Source organism: Natrix helvetica (genome assembly GCF_964273705.1).
Source record: "Natrix helvetica genome assembly, chromosome: 5".
Taxonomy (NCBI): domain Eukaryota; kingdom Metazoa; phylum Chordata; class Lepidosauria; order Squamata; family Natricidae; genus Natrix; species Natrix helvetica.
In genome coordinates, this window is record NC_138551.1 from 94,445,458 (window position 1) to 94,465,965 (window position 20,508).

The 20,508-nt window shown below is 43.0% G+C and overlaps 2 protein-coding genes across 3 annotated transcripts in view; both read left to right on the forward strand.

Annotated features, from left to right (window-relative positions):
• Positions 1 to 6,453, forward strand: part of RET (ret proto-oncogene) — a 146,482-nt gene extending 140,029 nt beyond the window's left edge. Inside the window, exons 19-20 of one of the 2 annotated variants that reach the window (XM_081953742.1) lie at positions 1,855 to 2,002; positions 4,102 to 6,453. In XM_081953742.1, coding sequence (XP_081809868.1) covers positions 1,855 to 2,002; positions 4,102 to 4,253 — 300 coding nt within the window. In that variant the 3' untranslated portion in view covers positions 4,254 to 6,453. Of the gene's footprint in view, positions 1 to 1,854; positions 3,340 to 4,101 lie in introns of those variants that run through there. The other variant, XM_081953743.1, reaches the window with a different exon arrangement.
• A 10,584-nt stretch (positions 6,454 to 17,037) lies between these two features.
• CSGALNACT2 (chondroitin sulfate N-acetylgalactosaminyltransferase 2) overlaps positions 17,038 to 20,508 on the forward strand; it is a 72,590-nt gene continuing 69,119 nt past the window's right edge. Inside the window, exon 1 of the mRNA XM_081953762.1 lies at positions 17,038 to 17,217. The gene's annotated coding sequence lies outside the window, so the exon portion shown is untranslated. The remainder of the gene's footprint in view (positions 17,218 to 20,508) is intronic.

Sequence of the window (20,508 nt, forward strand, 5' to 3'; positions counted from 1 at the left end):
AAATTCATAATTTTTAAATCCTACGGACGACTAATATGATCTGCCTAATGATCGGCTGGATGGGTGTGGCTAGGTAGTCATGTGACTGGGTGGGTGTGGCCAACTTGATATCACCCACATTGAGGGGCGCCTCACCGGCCTCTACTTGCCCCTCCCCTCCCAGCCACTCCTCACCTACCTGGGCTCCTTAGGGCCCCAACAGGAAGCAGTTGTTGGAGATAAGCAGCCACCGTGAGAAAGAGTTGGCAAAACAGCTGGCTCAGTTCAAATTGGATGTGACTGAGAAGGAGGCTCAATAGAAGCACCTCACTGAGGACTATGAGCATAGGCTTTCCAAGCAGAGGGAAGACCTGTGGGGGTGCAAGGCCAGGTACTGGTGCCTGGAGTCTCAGCAGGCTGAGATGGTCAGCCAGTTCCAGGCCATGATGCAGTTCAACTGGAACAAGGCCCTCCGGCTCTTTGCCACCTGTGGCGCTTCCCTCCAGCTTTCGTCCAAGGCTCCGCACCAGGAAGCTAAAACAGACCCCAAGTTGAAATTTCTGCCCCTCCCCGACCCACAAAAAAAGACCCCAAAGGGGGAGACACTGCAGCAACACTAGTGTTCATTGCACATATCCGTCCCAGGGGCTGTAATTTAAGGCCCCCTAATTTAGCACAATTTAAAAAATGCACATAATTTTTCTGTGGACCACCAAAATTTTCTTGTGGACCACTAGAAGTCCACGGACCACCAGTTGGTGACCACTGTCCTAGAAGATAATAAAGCCACCACTACCTACTACAAGAAAATAAATCCCCAAACAGAATCAACATAAATGAAAAAAAAAAGTTCTTAGGAACCTTTGGAATAAAATTTAAATGAACTCGTCTCCCTGGGGAAGAAAAATTGAGAAATTGCAGGACATATTTTGCAAGGGTTGGTGCAATTCTGCTGATCTTGGGATCCCCCAAAACTTGCAAAGGGCTTTCTCCTTTCCGTAGGTTGTGTAAGTACACAAATCCTTGCGTTGCTGTTTTTTAAATGCGGTGCAATTTTATTAGAAGACTGTATCTTGCAATAAGATTAAATCCACATGATGTTGAGCTGTAATGGGATCACACGATAGCCGTTGAATTTGCACCAGAGCTGTTTAGTGAAAGTTCAAATGAACGCAAAGCACATTATTTGCTTGGGAAGAAGTGTTTTTTTCCTTCCATATTCAGCAGTACCAGATGTGCATGAATTCAGTCCTTCTGAAAAAAAAATGTCCATAATTTCAGACAAAGGATTATTCAGAGAGGCTTCTGTAGCCAATTGATGAGCCAGTCTCCTGAAAGAGATACATAATGCTGGATGAGAAGGCTGTGGATTTCTAAAGGGGTTCCTTGCCAGACCCACAATGTTAACGTGTTGTCAAGGAACTCTACTTAAGTTGAGGAGAAATGGAGAACTTCAGCAGATATCTAAGGAAACATGAATTGGGCTGATTCCAAGGAAAAATATCTCCAGGGCTGCTAGTTTTCCAGATGATAAAAATATTCTAAATCCCTCCAAACTGAGTTTTTATGGAAAAATGCCCAGCCACACAGGGAAGAGGGCTCAAGCAGGGAATTAGTCTTGAATTGTTGTGCAGCTGCAAGAGAGCTAGTACCTTCGTGGAACTTTTATCTATCCATTCCCAAGGGAAGGCAATCAGTTTTTGGGAGATTCCTGTATTATAGGCAGAATACAATGAAGTCGTTAGCTTGAACTCTACCCGTGTGGATCTGGTTGTTTGAATTTTGACATTTTGGGTCCTTCGGGATGATCGACTTGACTTGAACGGAGACCCAAAGGCCTCTGTCCTTAACCCTCTTTCTCTTTTATTGGCTTAGGACTATTTAGATCTGGCCGCTTCCACTCCTTCGGACTCTCTGCTTTACGATGATGGACTCTCGGAAGAAGAGATGCCCCTTGTGGATTGTAATAATGTTCCCCTCCCTCGAACACTTCCTTCCACATGGATTGAAAACAAACTCTATGGTAGAATTTCACATGCATTTACTAGATTCTAGCCACACACACAACCTCCCAAAACTGATTTCTCTTCTGCACTGTCCTCACGCTCTCTGTAATGCCCTTCTGAGTATTATTTGTTGGTATGAAACCAATCAAACTTTGCTTGGCAAGTTTTTAACAACCCCCCCCCTCCTTTTTTCCCTCTTCATTTCTTGTCAAGCTCTGTTCCTTTAGCCGTCTTCTACAGCTGTGTTTAACAATAACAAAAACATTTAAAGGATGTGAAAACGTGCAACCTATCCTTCTATATCTATATATCTGGATATAGATATGTAGCCTAAGAAAGACAAATATCCTAGAATCAGGGAAGCATTCTCAGGGGAAGTTTAAAAAAATGCTAGCCATTATCCAATTAAAATTATCCTTTTTGTGTATATCTGGGGTTGGAGAATTTAAATCCCATTTTTGTTTTTTGGAGGTGGTGTCTTCTGTCAAAAACAGCATCACTTTTTTACGGCTTAAAAGTTTGGGTCGTCCTCTTCTTTTCACCATTTGTAGAGTATATATATTATGTTTCTCTACAGCCACGCCTGCTTACTGAGTAATGGGATTTTTCAGATGAGTCCGGGGGGGGGGGGGGGGAGAGCTGAAAGACTCCGATCCCACGAAAACAACCATTGCTGTTTTCACATGCTTTGGGGTTTGTTTGTTTTTTTTCCATGAAAATGTTAGCCTCTACACCCTTGTTTTGAATGTGGTTGCAAGTGTCTTAGAAGGAATGTGCTTTGATATTGTGGTGGTGAGATAGACAGTAAAGACAAATCTTGCCAAAACTCCTTCATTTTTGGTCTCCTAATTAAACGTTGCACATGCCATCAAGGCCTTGAAATGACTTTAATTCAAGCCATGCCTTTCCATTCATTTGTCACGAGCCCCAGTTCCTAAATTCGTAGCCGGGCTCTTAAAATAGTTTTCATGCCAAGTTAATCGTCTTTTTTAAATCCAGGAACTTTTTTGGGGGAAGTGGGTGACTCTCTCCAACGGGCATGATTAGATTCCCTATAAGAATCTTGATTTAGTATTTCATTTGCAAGAAACTTAGACTTGATGGGTTCAAGGAATTGGGCTGGGCATTATTATTGCTGCTGCCCAATTCCAAAACCACTCGAAGCACCTTACAAGTTAAATATTTTTTTTTAAAAGACAAACCTCAAATTAAGCCATTTACGAAAAGCCAGAATCAAGTTTTGGTTTATATCCATTTCAGTGGCCTTCTGGATTATGTTCCAGGCTCTCAGACATATTTATATACCTTGACATGTGTGCCTGTAAACACACAAATAAATCTTCCTTCCTCCGTCCATCAGTGTCTTTGATTGAAAACAATGCATGCCGAAACTTTCAACCTTTTTTTCAAATTGTGAGATTTATTGTTGTTTGCCACAGGAATCCACACTTACAAGAACCTCTCTCTCTCTCTCTTTTTTTTTTTTTTGCATTCCCCTAAAAATGTAACGCGGGACGCGGTGGCTCAGTGGCTAAGACACTGAGTTTGTCAATCAGAAAGGTTGGCAGTTCGGCGGTTCAAATCCCTAGCGCCGCGTAACGGAGTGAGCTCCCGTTACTTGTCCCAGCTTCTGCCAACCTAGCAGTTCGAAAGCACATAAAAATGCAAGTAGAAAAATAGGAACCACCTTTGGTGGGAAGGTAACAGCGTTCTGTGTGCCTTCGGCATTTAGTCATGCTGGCCACATGACCACGGAGATGTCTTCAGACAGCGCTGGCTCTTCAGCTTTGAAACAGAGATGAGCACTGCCCCCTAGAATTGGGAATGACTAGCACATATGTGCAAGGGGAACCTTTACCTTTAAAAACATAACATTCTCAAATTGTAAAAAGAGCAAACTTTTGAGCAGGCTGCAGCGAAGTTCCTATTTTTTTTGTGAGTTTTAGCTTTGGGTCCCAGTTCCCTGGGAAACACATTGGGAGTTCCTTGGGGAGGCGAGGGCTCGTCTTGTCATTTGGCTTTCAATTTGCAAAGGGAGTTTTGCCAAGGGCCTTACTGTCTGCACATGAAGTGTTGGTTCTTCAGTGCAGAAAAAATTATCTGTTTTCATTTTTAGGCATGTCATACCCGAACTGGCCCGAAGAGAGCCCTGTTCCACTTGCCAGAAGCGATGGGCCTAAGGCTGTGTTTTCAAGATATGCAAATGATAGTGTTTATGCTAACTGGATGGTTTCACCCTCAGCGACCAAATTTATGGACAGAGTTTGATAGTTAACAGTTACTTGGTGGAAGGTAACCGATGCAGGAAGGAGCCCCCTCCCCGTGTCCAAAGAGTTGACTTTCCCCCCTCAGCTCGTTCTTTGAGTAGCAACAACTGGTTGAAGCAAACAGGAATGTCAAGGATGGGGAAAATGTTCCCTTTACTTTTGAAATTTACTTAAATTTCAATCTGCTTTTTGGTTTCTAAAATGCGTCCTCCCCGTTTCCCTACTCTGATCATGAACACTTTGGTCCCAACTCTCTAAAGTCCTAAACGTGGCATTAAAAGAGGGGTGAAACAGGGTAAGATGGTTGCCACGATGACATGATCCAAAGGCTGCCATTTTGAGTCCCCTTGATCTCCTCTCTGGCAGACGCCCGTAACTATTTTAGACTTTTTTCTTTTCTTTCTTTCTTTTTGCCTCAAAGTGTTCTCTAAGAATTTCGTTTAGATTTGATGCAGCCGCTGGATTTCTTGTTCCGAATAATGTCGCATTCCTGGAACGGCTGTTTTATGGGCATGGGGAGCGAAAGCCTTTGGTTTCACTAGTGACTTCAGTTCCCTGTGGTCGTTGCTAAGAAAAAGGCAAATTAAAGCAAGAAGCACAAAGTGGGAAAGCACTTGTCTATTTTTCCCCCCAAAACACCCCGCATCAGCTTAATCTCACGTTAAGCATTTGCATTGAATTGGCAGTAGGAAATTGGTTTGGGATAATGGAACAAAAAACAACATTTTGGAAACCTGTAGTAATGTACTGTGGTTATGGGGAAAATAAGTTCTTTTTTTAAAAAAAGAAAAGAAAAACAAAAAAAATCAGGGTTAAATTGTTCTTACCGTTAGCACAATAGAAAACTTTGATATCTTAGAAACTAGAATAGAGACTTAATCTCAGAATACCCACCCAATATAATTTGTTTTCCATCACATTCCTTCTGTGGTTATCTTAACGTGGGCTCCAGATGTTTTGAAACAAGCAAACTGACACAAAAAGAACCAGTTTAATTTTATTCCATAATTTTTACTTCTTTCATCAAAAATTTTATTTCCGCCACCCACATCCGGGACGGATTCCCTCTTAACCGTGGTGAATAAACTTCAAACGCATCATTTGTACCTCCAAGTCTTTCCATTCCTTAGACCAAATTTCTGCCTTCCACTTTTAATTCCATTTAAACTGTTACAGTTCTCTGTCTTTAGTTAATATTAACAAGGATTTTTCAAAACTCACTGTTGAAACACCAGGATAGATACTCCCAGAGGCAATCTTGTTGGTCATGAAGAATTGATACTGACTTGATGCTACACCATCATTCTCTTCCTATTCTATAGTCCGAACCATGTTAAAGCAGAAATCTTGGTTACGTTAACCACAGTTCTTCATTAGTAACCACAAATTGTTCAGTTGTGATGAAGACACATAGTTGGAGAGGGGAAGGTGGCATTCCCAGTAACTTTGAGAAAACCAAAGGTAACAGAAAATGAATGTTAGATCTGCTTTTAGCCCCAACAGACATTTTAATTTATATATGTGAAATGTGTGAATACGGTACACACTCCTTGTCTCATATTTAATCTTTATTCTCTGTGTTTGTGTTTTTTCCTCCTCCCGTCAGTGTAGAGAAAAAAAATGTCTAAGGTTGTTGTCTTTTTCCAAAAAGTTAAAGCTGAAACCAGATGTGATGTTTTCAATTTTGGCACAGTGTTTTTGGAAGCGGGCTGACTTTTACAGAGCTTTCTTGCAACGCGTAGCAGAAAGTGCATTACATGATTGTGTTGGGGTTTTTTTTGTTCGTTGTTTCAACAATTTCTAAAGAATGCTGGAATGTTAATCCAACATTTTTATCCTTTTGGGATACTCCTGCATATTGAAAATATACCAAAGCATTGCTCATCTCATCTCTTAGGTTTCAGCTGAGTAATTTTGTGCATCTCCTTTACGTGGTCCAATTATTTCAGAAATCATGAGTCAGATTGCCAAAAACACAACCACACCAGAGGGCTGAACACCTCCTTAGGATAACTTGGTTTCCAAATAAGCTACTTTTCTGATGAAAGAACAGGAGGACAATTTCTGTTCTGTAAATTATGATATTATGCATTTGTGTTTACAAGGAAAAAAATGTATCTGTGTACACAGATGTCCAACAGCTGTCAGTATCCTGTAACAAAGAGTCATCTCAAATAATAATAATAAAATATGTAAATGTTGGAGTTTTAATAATTCTTTGGACTTCAGCCAGAAGTTCTGCAATGACTGAAATGTACCCATCATAAAATGGAGCCCTTGAGGATTGTCCAGTTTGGGCCAAAGGAAGAAATTGTGCAGTATAGTAGTCCCTGACTCACAACATTTCATTTAGTCACTGTTCAAAGTTAACAATAGCACTGAAACATGTGACCTGTGGCTGTTTTTCATAGTTACCTTTGCAGCATTCCCCATGATCATGTGATCAAAATTCATCCAACTTAGCAACCGGTTCATACTTACGATGGTCACTGCATCCCGAGGTCATGCAATCCCGTTTTGCGACAAGCAAAGTCAGCGGGGACGCCAGATTCACTTAACAACCGGGTGACTACCTTGTCGACTGTGGGGATTCACTTAACAATGGCTGCACGGAAGGTCGTAAAAAAAGGGAGCAAAACTCACTTAACAGATGTCTCACTTAAGAGCAGAAATTTTGGGGCTCCGTTGTGGCTGTAGGTTGAGGACTACCTGTAAGCGGCAGGTCAAAACAATAAAAGTCCCATCAGCAGAATTTGATTAGAAACCAATTGGATCCAACTGGATCACAGTGTTGAGTAGTTTTCATCACGGTTGGCTGTTCTACACAATGCATGAAATTATGCTCTGGTGGGTGGCAATCATACCCTGTTTCTAACAAGCCAGCAATGTTGGCTTCCAATATTAGTCCGTATAAAGCCAAGAAAAGATAAAAGGATTGAGAATGAGGAAACACCAATTATTTTCCCTTAAGTACCTTCTAAAAAGCAGATCAATCCAGGCCTTTTACACAGCTTTTCTGTTATTAGCTGTGGAGCAACAGTAAAGGTGACTGACCAACAATTATTGACCAAAAATAGCTGGTCTTTCTGCCATTGACCCACTGTCTTTTTCTAGTTCAAATCTTTAATTCAAGATAATAATAATAATAATAATAATAATAATAATAATAATAATAATAATAATAATAATAATAATAATAATAAATTTTATTTGATTAGCCGCAACCCTCTCCCGAAGGACTCGGGGCGGCGTACAATCAAAAGGATAAAATACACATAGGACACACATACATACGAAAAAACAAGGACAATTACATTTGTGCATGAGGAGAGTAGACTTGTAAGTGAAGGACAATAAACACAGCTAAAAACACAATTAAAACACAGTTTAAAATCCCCTTAAATAAAATTGCTAAATTAAAAACCCCTCAGGAGCGTAACGAAGTTATGGTTGAGCCAGGCCAGATATTTGAAAAAGGTGGGTCTTGAGCTTAACACGGAAGGAGCGGAGGTCTGTAGTGGTCCTAATATCCGGGGGGAGGTCATTCCACAGGGCTGGGCCCGCCACAGAGAAGGCTCTGCTCCTAGGCGCCGCCCCATGACATTGTCTAGTGGACGGCACCTGGAGAAGTCCCTCTCTGTGCGAGCGAATAGGTCGTAGGGATGTGTGTCTTTTCTATACTCAAAAATAGCCACCAAGAAGCCATGTCTCCCCCATCCCATCCACAAATTTTAATGTGAACAGTGCCGTAACTGAAAAACCTATAGATTAAACCAGGGGTGTCCAAACTTGGGAACTTTAAGACTTGTGCACTTCAACTCCCAGAATTCCCCAGCCAACTTCAACTCCTAGAATTCTCCAGCCAGCCATGCTGGCTGGGGAATTCTGGGAGTTGAAGTCCACAAGTCTTAAAAGTTCCCAAGTTTGGACACCCCTGGATTAAACCATTTGTCTTAGAACATTCCCAAACATTTGCTATTGGCAGCTACATGGAGAGTTTGAACATGTCACGGATGCTATCTGACAGGGGTTGTCTGATTATCTGTGGGCCATAACTAAACAAGAATTTGCTAGAAGACTAGAAAGAAAGCAGTTTGTGTAAGAATCAAAATCCATGGTAAAAGGTCATGCCCAAACTATAAAACCACTCTTAAATAATCATTTTTTAAAAATTTTTGGTTCAGGGTTCAGTTTACAGGAAGTACTGCCAACTGAAGAAGTTAAAGACAATTTGGCAATAAAATGAACAGAGGGACGTAAGTAACGTTGAAAGATTCAACAGTAAATGTTACCACAGGGTGCGCAAACACACACACACACACACACACACACAAAAGAAGATATGTAGATGAAACAATTACACACCTGCACACCCAGGCGAAACCACAACCACAAATAAAGCACAAATGGGGAACCACAGATACAACGACAAAAGTGGGTGAACTGTCATTTCCCTGCCTTCGTTTAAACAAACATTTAAGAACACAATAAAAGCCTTGATAAAATAACCATTTCACAGGGAGGCTTGTCAGCTATCTGGGTTTTCTCTCCTATTTCAGTAGAATTACAAATTTTAAAAACTTTTTTTTTGAGCATTTTGGAGCAGGCCCATTGAGAATGTTCCAAATTGCTCTCCCCGTTTTGGCTTGGTGAGAATAAAAAGCATCATTGTCAAAATTATTAATTTCTGCAAAAGGGGTTTCTGATTTGCTGTAGGTTATAAATATACTTTTGCACTCTTAAATAAATTTGCTGGCTTTTTGGAATTATGGTGTTTTCCCCTACTCATACAGTGGTTTCTTTTCCCTCCTCTCATCGAGGTCTGTAGAAATATTGCTCTCCTGCTTAACTCCATTTTAGGATGGATAATATTTCTGGTTTTGAAACATGTCTCTATTCCCTTTCTTCAGCTTGATTCATTTTTTTCAGTGCGACTCGTAAAATATTCAAAAGAGAAGCTCCTACATTTAAAAAAAAACAACAGCTGAACTTTCCCAGGCCTGGAGTCTTGTGTTTGTAAACAGACAAGATGTGTTCGGTTACCATAGCATCAGTTGTAAATTAAAAATTGTAGCCTTGTTTTCAGTCAGGTCGCCTCACATTTTCGGAGGAGCCTCGTCCAAAACAAACCCCACTACCATAGAAACAGCTGCGGGTAGCATGTGGCATGACTGCAAAAATATTTCGCCATATGGAAGTAGGCGTAAGGGGATCTTTTCTATCCCCATGCTCAGATAGCAGAATCGGAGTGAATTTGAGTCCAGAGAAGAAGGCAGTTTTGTAGAATTGGTCTTTTTTTTTGAGGCTACAGTGCTAAGAAATGGGGAAAGAAAGGAAGGAAAGCTAACAGAACAGAGAAAGGTTAGTTGTCTGCTGATAGGTTGCAGCTCGAGATGAAAATAGAATAGAATAAAGAGAATAGAGAATAGAATAGAATAACAGAGTTGGAAGGGACCTTGAGTGTCTTCTAGTCCAACTCCTGCTTAGGCAGGAAACCCTACACCACTTCAGACAAATGGATATCCAACATCTTTAAAACTTCCATTCACAACTTCTGGAGGCAAGTCGTTCCACTGATAAATTGTTCTAACTGTCAGGAAATTTCTCCTTAGTTCTAGGTTGCTTCTCTCCTTGATTAGTTTCCACCCATTGCTTCTTGTCCTGCCCTCAGGTGCTTTGGAGAATAGCTTGACCCCCTCTTCTTTATGGCAAACCCTGAGATATTGGAACACTGCTATGATGTCTCCTCTAGTCCTTCTTTTCATTAAACTAGCCATACCCAATTCCAGAAAGCATTCTTTATTTATTTTAGCACCCAGTCCCTAATCATTTTGGTTGCTCTTCTCTTCACTCTTTCTAAGTCTCCACATCTTTTCTACATCATGGTGACCAACACTGGATGCAGTATTCCACGTGTGGCTTTACCAAGGCATTATAAGGTGGTATTAACACTTCACGTGATCTTGATTCTATCCCTCTGTTGATGCAGCCAAGAACTGTGTGGGTTTTTTTGGCAGCTGCTGCACAATGCTAATTAAGGGGGCAAGATGGTAGAGCGAGAATGAGAGAGATCTGAACAGTGGCCGATTGTCCTTCTGAAGGAGTTGATATATACTGTGAGGCTCATCAGAGAGAGGATATTCTGATTTATAACCAATTTACACAGATACTTTACCTGAAGTGATGTGGCCCACAAGGATTGATAAGGTCACTGATAAAATGACTAATCAACTCAAAAATTGGGAGCCTGGATTTATCCTCTTACAAGTTCCAAGAGATCATAATTGTATTCATCCCTTTGATTATTCAAGATGCTAAGGTTAAGAAATGTTCTCCAAAAGGAGAAAGCAATTCTCCCCAAAATAGCCTGGAAATGAATTTCTAAAGTCTTGTGATGGATAGCCTCGTAAGCAGGTACGTGCGTGTCCCAAGAGAACATGAAGCAAAGAGTTTCTTCTTGAAGTTCCTCCCATATGGAAGGTTTGAGACTTGAATCTCAGCCATGTTCTAAAAGCTAGAGGTTTATTATTATTATTATTATTATTATTATTATTATTATTATTATTATTATTATTATTATTATTATTATTATTATTATTATTAATAATAATAACAACAACAACAACAATCTGTAAATGTTCGTGTTTTCAGTCAGATCTGTAGCCTCCAGATGCTCCGTTTCAATACAACTTGGCAAATCCTAAGACCATATATCTTGGCTACTTCATTCTCTCTCTTACTCCCTCCATCTCTATAATCTATCTACTTAACATATCTATCTATATATCTATCATCTATATTTCTTTATCCAACATCTCTCCCCCTCCATCATCTATCTATCTAACATCTCTATCTCTTTATCTCTAATATCTCTATCTCACTTACTATCTACCTACCCCTCTCTCTCATCTATCTAAAATCTCACTGTTTATTTCTAACATCTCTCCCTCCATCTATCTCTATCATCTAACATCTCTCTATCTCTCTCTAATATCTCTATCTCATTTGCTACCTACCTCCCTCTCTCCCTCCCTCCCTCTCTCATCTATCTAAAATCTCCCCCTCTCTAACATCTCTCCCTCCATCTATCTATCATCTAACATTATCTATCATCTACCTATCTACCTACCTACCTACCTACCTATCTATCTATCTATCTATCTATCTATCTATCTATCTATCATCTATCTATCTATCATCTATCTATCTATCATCTATCTATCTATCTATCTATCTATCTATCTATCTATCTATCTATCTATCTATCTAACACCTCTATCTATCTCTATCTCTTTATCTCTAACATCTCTGTCGCTTGCTACCTACGGGGGGGGGGGGTAGGTAGCAAGCGACAGAGATGTTAGAGATATCATCTATCTATCTATCATCTATCTATCTATCTATCTATATCTATCTATCATCTATCTATCATCTATATCATCTATCATCTATCATCTATCTATCTATCTATCTATCTATCTATCTATCTATCTAACTATCTATCATCTATCTATCTATCATCTATCTAATATATAACTAATTGTCTCCTGCAAACTTCCCTCCCCTTTTGCTCCTCTTTTATTTCCTCTGCGAGGAGCCATTCATCGTCCACCTGTGGCCTCACTCCCAAGTCGACCCCCGTTCTTTATTTGTTCCCTTCATCTGGCAACTCTGTGCATGCGCACATTGGGAGCAGGCTCCAGCTGTTTGTCTGCCTTACTGATGTCTGACTCTGAAGGCAGCTGATAACTGACATACAGCTCTGTCCCCCCCTCTGCCTCCAACACAGAGCCCTCATCAGAGCCTTCCCCAGACTCCAGGACTGGCCCATGTTCCTCCCCAACCTCCTCACTGTCCGAATCTGCTGCCAGCTCCGCTGGCCGCTGGTGGGCCACAACACTGCCCAAGAGTAAAACGAACATGGAGTAGCTGCATATTGCTTCTCTGCCCTTTTAGCCTGTGATATGGTGGCAATTCTATCGACACAAAGTCAACCAAAATACTTGTACTGCAATCCTGAGCAAGTAAGATCTTGGACATCATATGCTCATATAAGGCTGAACGATGCCACAAATAATTATCATGGAATGCTGCTCCTCTGCTTTTGACGCCTGGTGGGATTTTATTATATTGTTTGCAAATTTCACCTTGAAGCACCATCTCTTCCTGAAGCTTGGAAGCCATCACTTGTTCTTTGTTCTTTTGATGACGTACAAAAACAAGGATGTTGCATTTTTGCCAAACCGTGCACTTAGTTCCCCCCCCCCCAACCAGGATATATTTCCTCTGAATATTTCCTTCTGTAATTAATCTAAGTAGTTGCTGTTTGTCACTGGGTGTTACATGTCCTAAACAGTCTCATTCTCATTTTTGATTTATGAAATTACAATTTCCCTCTTTTTTCACCTGTTCTTTGGAGGACTCCTTTTGTACGCATTCAACTTGTGCCATTGTGACTAATGCTCTATATCCACATTTCAAAGGCTCAAGTTTCGATTGATTGTCGCTTTTGACAGTTGTCCATGCTTTGTATCCATACAAAAATCCCCTAGCATGATAGACCAACATATGATTTCCTGACAAAGTCTTAACAGAAGGGGGGGGGGCAGAAAATTCCCACGCAGAATAACTGTGAAACACGTTCTCCTTTGTCAGATTATCAGCAACAACTTTCCAAGAATGACTAAAGCTATTAATGGGATTATCATTGTTTGCACTTCCAGAAAGGGTTTGCACACTAGCAATTTATTCTGCTACCCAACTGTTATCGTCATGATTCATTAGGATGGACAGCACCTACTACTTTGGATAGCCCTGTTAATTTTCAAGTAAAATTATCAGAATAAACTAAAGACATAAACACACACACACACACACACACACACACACACACACACACAGGTAAAGGTTCCCCTTGCACATATGTGCTAGTTGTTCCCGACTATGGGACGGTGCTCATCTCCGTTTCAAAGCCAAAGAGCCAGCTCTGTCCGAAGACATTTCTGTGGTTGTGGCCAGCATGACTAAACACCAAAGGCACATGGAACATTGTTACCTTCCCACCAAAGGTGGTTCCTATTTTTCTACTTGCATTTTTACATGCTTTTGAACTGATAGGTTGGTAGAAGCTGGGACAAGTAACGGGAACTCACTCTGTTACCCGGCACTAGGGATTCGAACCGCCAAACTGCCAACCTTTCTGATCAACAAGCTCAGCGTCTTAGCCACTGAGCCACCATGTTCCTTTTATATACATACATATATGTGCACACACGCATATACAAATACATACACAAGTATACATATTTACACCTACAAAATACAAGAAATAAAAGCAAAAGGAAATACACCTCCTCTCTGATAGAAAACAATTGAGATTTTGAATATACTATTAAACCTTAAGTGCACCGTTAATATTGATCAGTGTTTGTATAATAAAACTATATAATTTTTATTTAAGAAATTGCAATGGGATAAAAAGCAGGGCAAATATTAAGAAAGAAGCAAAGAAAATAAGAGTGAACGTGAGAAAGAAAATAAGAGAGAATAAAATAACAGGCAAAAATTTGACTATGGAAGGGCAAGCCCAAATCGTGTCAATATTCCATCAATCCCTATAGTTCAGTATAAGGAAGTTGATTATTTATGTACCTATTCAAAGCAGGAATTTAACTGATTTCCCTGATGTTTGGTTCAGTTATTACACCCATCTACTTACAACACAACCATGTTACTATGCCTATGATGGCATTGCAAACCACTTCCTTGTTTAGTGAATTAACTCATTTTCTGAGTTCAGATGTCATATTGGAACGAAGCCTAGATACCCGCACAAGCTAGGTTTTCATCCACCCAGCTGGATTTCTGGATGGAAACCAATCAAGAAGAGAAGCAACCAGCAAGACTAGCAAACATGTTTCCAAACACATCACCAGAATGCTGGGAATGCAAACAGATAAATGGAACATACTATCACATGTGGTGGACCTGCCCCTCAGCAAAAAAATACTGGATAAGCCCCTGCATGGCACAGGGCAAAGTTATCTTCTGGACCAGCTATCTCTTCATGCCTCACCAGGACTAGCAAAGTGGTCACGCTCCAAGGCCTATCAGATAGGTGGGGTCTCTGACTTAGAATAGAGCTGGAAGGGACTTCGGAGGTCTAGTCCAGCCCCCTGCTCCTTAATTCTAGGTTGCTTCTCTCCTTGATTAGTTTGCATCCATTGTTTCTTGTCCTGCTCTCCAGTGCTTTGGAGAATAATTTGGCCCCCTCTTCTTTGTAGCAGCCCCTCAAATATTGGAAGACTGCTGTCATATCCTCCCCTAGTCCTTCTTTTCTCTAGACTAGCCAAACCCATATCCTCCAACTATTCTTCACATGCTTTAATCTCTGGGCCTTAAATCATTTTAGTTGCTCTTCTCTGTACTTTTTCCAAAGTCTCAACACCTTTTTTGAAATGTGGTGACCAAAACTGGGTGCGGTATTCCAACTACTTACCACAGATACTTCCCAGAAAGGTGTAGAATAGAGCTGGAAGGGACCTTGGAGGTCTTCTAGTCCAGCCCCCTACTCAAGCAGGAAGAAGTTGATTGCAGCTGCCCTCGGCAATATAAATGTACAACCTCGCATGGGGCAGTGAGTGCAAAAGGTCTTACGAAGACGTACTGCAGTAGTACTTCAAGAAATGCATGGTTGCACACCCAGAATGTGGAAAAACATTGAGAGTTGTTAACCTAATCTTGCAAAGCTTCTCCTCCGGTAACATTGTACTGCAAACTAGGGCATACAAAACCTTTGCTAGACCAATTCTCAAATACAGTTCATCTGCCTCGATGCCACACTGTATATCAGACATTAATACAATTGAGCGAGTCCAGAAGTATTTCACGAGAAGACTCCTCTACTCCTCTGCTCACAACAGAATCCCTTATTCCACCAGCCTTCAAATTTTGGGCTTGGACAATCTACACCGCCTATGGTTTCCCCCAAGCATAGTACACAAAATTAACTGCTACAACATCCTATCTATCAACAACTACTTCAGCTTCAACCGCAGCAATACTCGAGCAAACAATAGATACAAACTCAAGGTAAACCGCTCCAAACTTGATTGCAGAAAATATGACTTCAGCAACAGAGTGGTCAACGCCTGGAATGCACTACCTGACTCTGTTGTAATATCCTCAAACACCCATAACTTCAGCCTTAAAGTGTCTACCGTGGACCTCACCCCATTCCTAACAGGTCTTAAGGGGCGTGCATAAGCGCACCAGCGTGCCTACCATCCCTGTCCTATTGTCCCCATTGATTTGTCCCCATTTCCTGTGTTCATGTCCATGTTTATACTTATAACTTATCTCATACATGTTTGACACACTAAATAAACTAAATAAATAAATAAAACCCAGGAGTAGCGATTTACAGACTCCAACTGGTGGCTGTGATGAAAAATGAGCAGACCTTCCCAACCAGGCATATACAGGCAGTCCTCAACTGAAAAGCCATTCATTTAACAAATGTCCAAAGTTACAACAGCACTGGAAAAATGTGACTTATGACCGTTTTTCACACTTAACAATCATGGTCACGCCATCAAAATTCAGATCCTTTGGCAACTGGCGTGTACTTAGGATGGTTGCAGGGTGCTGGGGTGACAAGCAAAATCAATGGAGAAGCCAGTGTTTAACAGCTAAATATTAATGTAACGACCGCAGTGATTCGTTTAACAACGCTTAAAGCACGGAAGGTACATAAGATGGGGCGAAACTCACTTAACACATGTTTCACATAGCAACAGAAATGTGGGGCTCCGTTGTGGTTGTAAATTGAGGACTACCTGCCTTGCAGAAATTTTATTTCCTGTACACTATTGTTCTTATCTGGAGCAGAAGTGTGATCTTTCTAAGCAAGATCTTTGAATGAAATTAAATCAAAGGAGAGAAAAAAACAACAATCCTACATTCTATTGTATCTAACAGACAGTTTACTCCACATAGAAGAGGATTTTTTGACCAGAAGGGGCAAAACTCGCTTAGCGACAGAAAGTTACAAGTCCGGAGAGGGAGGAGGGGCTGTGTGCGATCCTGACTTGGAGACGGACACAAGCAAGGAGAGAGAAATATTAGTCATCACGCAGTCCCCACACAAAACCGACCCCTGGTGAGGGTGTAAGGGCAAACAGTCCTTGGCTTACAACGGTTCATTTAGTGACCAAAGTTACAACAGCGCTGAAAAGAGACTTATTACCACTTTTCACACTTTATGACCATTGCAGCATTCCCCCCCCCCCCCATGACAATTTGCAGGGTTTTGTGTGTTTGTGTGTGAGAGAGATTCCTCTTTCGGTCATGCAATCCAGATGTAGACGCTTGGCCACTGACTCATAGTTATGACGATTTGCAGTATGTGTGAGTGTGTGTGCCTGTCGTGTGATTCCCCTTCTGCAACCATCCGGGCAGCCAATTGGGGGGGGGGAGGAGCCCGATTCACTTAACGACCGTCTTGACTAACCGCTGCAGGCGGGACAAGCCAAACGGCAAACCGCCCTGAGCGAAATGTCTCGCTTAGCAACATAGGTTTGGCTGTAATTCCTCCGGGAAAGCCGCCTCAAAGCAGCGGGGACTCGGCGGGCCACTCTCCGCCTGCCAGCGCTCCGCGGGGCCGGCCAGGAAGAGCTTCGACCGGGGAATGATGTCACTCGCGCCGCCCGCAGCCTGAAGCTCCGGCGTCGTCCGCCTCCCCTGCCCACCCCGCAGCCCCCGCCCGCCTCCGCAGCCCAGCCGGGCGGGCGGGGCGCTGCCGAAGCCTCGCCCGCCTCCTGGGCGCCGCCGCTAGAAGAGGGGCGGCCCCGCTGCGAGGCCAGGCCAGGCCGGGCCCCGCTGGATGCCGGGCGGGCGGGCTGGCTGGCTGGGCGCGCAGGAAACGGTGCTTGCCGGCTGCGCGGCGGGGTTGCAGCGAGACTGAGGTAAGGGGGCTCCTTTGGGACTGGGCGAGGGATTGGGAGGAGGGGGGAGTCCCTTGCAATCCCTTCCTTCCTTCCCTCCCTCCCTCTCTCTGCTTCCTTCCTTTCGTCCTTCCATTCCCTGCCTCCCTTTCTCTCTCTCTCTCTCCTTTCCCCCCTTCTCTCTCTCCTTCCTTCCTTCCTCCTTCTTCCTTCCTTCCTCTCTTCCTCTGCTTCTTTCTTTCCATCTTCCCCTCCCTCCCTCCCTCTCTCTCTCCTCTTTCCTTCCTTCCTCCCTCTCTCTGCTTCCTTCCCCCCCTTCTCTCTCTCCTTCCTCCTTCTTCCTTCCTTCCTCTCTTCCTCTGCTTCCGTCCGTCCTCTCCTCCCTCCCTTTCTCTCTCCTCTTTCTTTCTTCCTCCCTCCTCTCTCTGCTTTCTTTCCTCTCTTTGTCCTTCCTTCTTTCTTCCCTCCCTCCCTCTCTTCCCTTCCTTTCTCCCCTTCTCTCTCTCCTTCCTTCCTTCCTTCTCCTTCTTTCCTTCCTTCCTTTCTTTCCCCCTCTCTCCTTCTTCCCTTCCTCCCTCCCCTCCCCATCCTTCCCTTCCCTGCCCCAAACCCTAACCCTGTCCCCTTCCCCAATGGGGCTTGGTGCATTAGAAAGAGGTGTCTCATCTTCCCCTCCCCTGTGTTTGCTGGGTGGGGAGGCTTGAACCTAGCCTTGCACATGTAGGTGAATGGCCCATGTCCCAACCACAAATAACCCCTTCTCCTTCCTTTCCTCCCTCTCTTCTTCCTCCCTATCTCCTTCCTTTCCTCCCTCCTTTACTTCCTCCCTCCCTCCTTCCATTCCTCCTTCCTTCCTTTCATCCCTCCTTTCCTCCCTCCCTCCCTCCTTCCTTTCCTCCCTCCCTCCTTCCTTTCGTCACTCATTTCCTTCCTTCCTTTCTCCTCCCTCCCTCTCTCCCTCCCCCCTTTCCTTCCTTCCTTTCCCCCCTCCTTTCCTTCCTTCCTTCTCTCACTCCCTCCAAGCTCACTGATTCGTTCCCCTCCTCCTTTTTGCTCTCGAGGTGTTCTTTCATTTCCCTTGAAGCTTTTCTTGCTGGGAGAGCTTTTTGAAAACAAGCTTTCCCTAAAAAGGTGGCCAGCTGGAGATGTCTGAATTTGGAATGGATGCAATTGCCCGGTCCCACTTTGCAGAGGAAGGGACTTTCCCGGACTTTGGTGTGCACAGGGGAGGCAAGAGACAAGCCTGGGTTTGACATGGAGTGGTGGGTAGACACAAATTGTGAAGGGCGGGTTGGGTTTTGTGCTGCCTCTGAACCATCCCTGTAAGTCACCCAGATTAATACCCAGCTGAACCTGTGGCAACGAAGCTCTAACCCGATTAATTAAGCGGCAATGTTGTGTGAAACCGGTTGCGTTTTGTGAAGCCGGTGCAGCAAAAAGACATGTTTTGTTTCTTCCCTGCAAATTTTGTCTGGGCTGCTTGTGGGTCATCACTTGGGTGTTTATTTTAAACATTGGATTTTATAGATAGATAAGATAGATGATAGATAGATAGATAGATAGATAGATAGATAGATAGATAGATAGATAGATAGATAGATAGATAGATAGATAGATAGATGATAGATAGATATACACAAACGCACACATATATATACACACACATACATACGTACATAGATAGATAGATGATATATAGATAGATAGATGATAGATAGATAGATGATGGATAGATAGATAGATGATAGATAGATAGATAGATGATAGATAGATAGATAGATGATGGATAGATAGATAGATAGATAGATAGATAGATAGATAGATATAGTTTTTCAAAACAAAATCTCGCAAGGCGCAGATTTCCCATAACCAGCTGAAAGTTGCTTGTCTTGTTTTTTTTCTTTGCTAAATTGTAGGTTGCAACTCCTAGTAGTCTTGCCTTTCTTACCAGGGGGGAGCCTAAGGGTGGCGTGAAGGGGGGTGTCACAATTTTAAAAAAACGAAATAAGGTTTACGCTGGCGAAGTGGGAAGTCTGTCAAAATTTGGCTTGAGTTTTTTTTTTTAAAGCTCCTTCCCAAAATTCCCAAGTGGACAATATTGCAATCTTGGAGGCATGATTCAGGAGTTAATGTGAATTATAAGGTCTTATTATTTCTAGCCCAGCCTTAGCCCCAAGTGAAATAATTTGCATTATTCCTGAGTGGGATCGCTGTTGTAGGGGCCAGACCCTGTAAACCTTTAAGGAAACATTGTCACTCATTCTGCTAGATCTGTGATGGCGAACCTGTGGCACGCAGCACCCTCTCTCTGGGCACACGAGCCGTCGCCCTACTTCAGTTCCACCACGCATGCGTGCGCACCGGCCAGTTGGTCATCGGGTCTCTGCTGTGCATGCTCAGGGGCGAGGCACATACAGGGGGGTGCATGTGCATGCACAGGGGAGTGGGGCGTGTGCTATGGGCCACATACACAAACACAGGGGCACATGTGAGGGGGCTGTACCAGTGGTGGGTTGCCAATTTTTTATGACTGGTTCGAGCGCACTTGCGCGTGCAACACTTCTGCACATACACAGAAGCATCCGGGTGTGTGGGTGGAGCCTCCCCTGGCCACTACTGCCAGTTTGCCCGAACCAGGAGCAACACACCTCTGAGCCACACGTACGTGTGCAGGGGAGCGGGAAGCGATAGGACGCGTGCACATACGCGGGGCGTATATGAGGGGGCCATATGTGCATGTGCAGGGAAGCAGGGCACGGGGTGTGTGCATTCCCAGGGGCCACATGTACATTGCACATTTGGGAATTCGGGCATGCACATGCACATTCGTGCGCGCACCCATGCATTTTGGGCACTCCGTCCAGAAAAGGTTAGCCATTACTCTGCTAGATCCTTGTAATCCACATGTTCTCTTCCTGCCTTTTTGGGGGGTGACAGTTATGCAGGTAGTCCTCGACTTGTGACCGCAGCAGAGCCCAACGTTTCTGTTGCAAAGGAAGACATTTGTTTTTCTCCCCCTTTTTCTTTCCGTAGTCATTAAGTGAATCACAGCAATTAACACGGTTGTTAAATGAATCTAGGTTCCTCATCGACTTGGCTTGTCCGAAGGTTGCAAAAGGGGGGGGGGAGTGTCACGTGACCCCGGGACATAGCAATCGTCGTAAATACGAACCAGTTGCCAAGCGTCTGAATTTGGATCACATGATCACAGGGACATTGCAAAGGTCGTAACTGTGAAAAACCGCTATAAGTCAGTTTTTTCTGTGCCATTGTAACTTTGCTTTTGTTTTTTTATATATGTATTTTATTGAT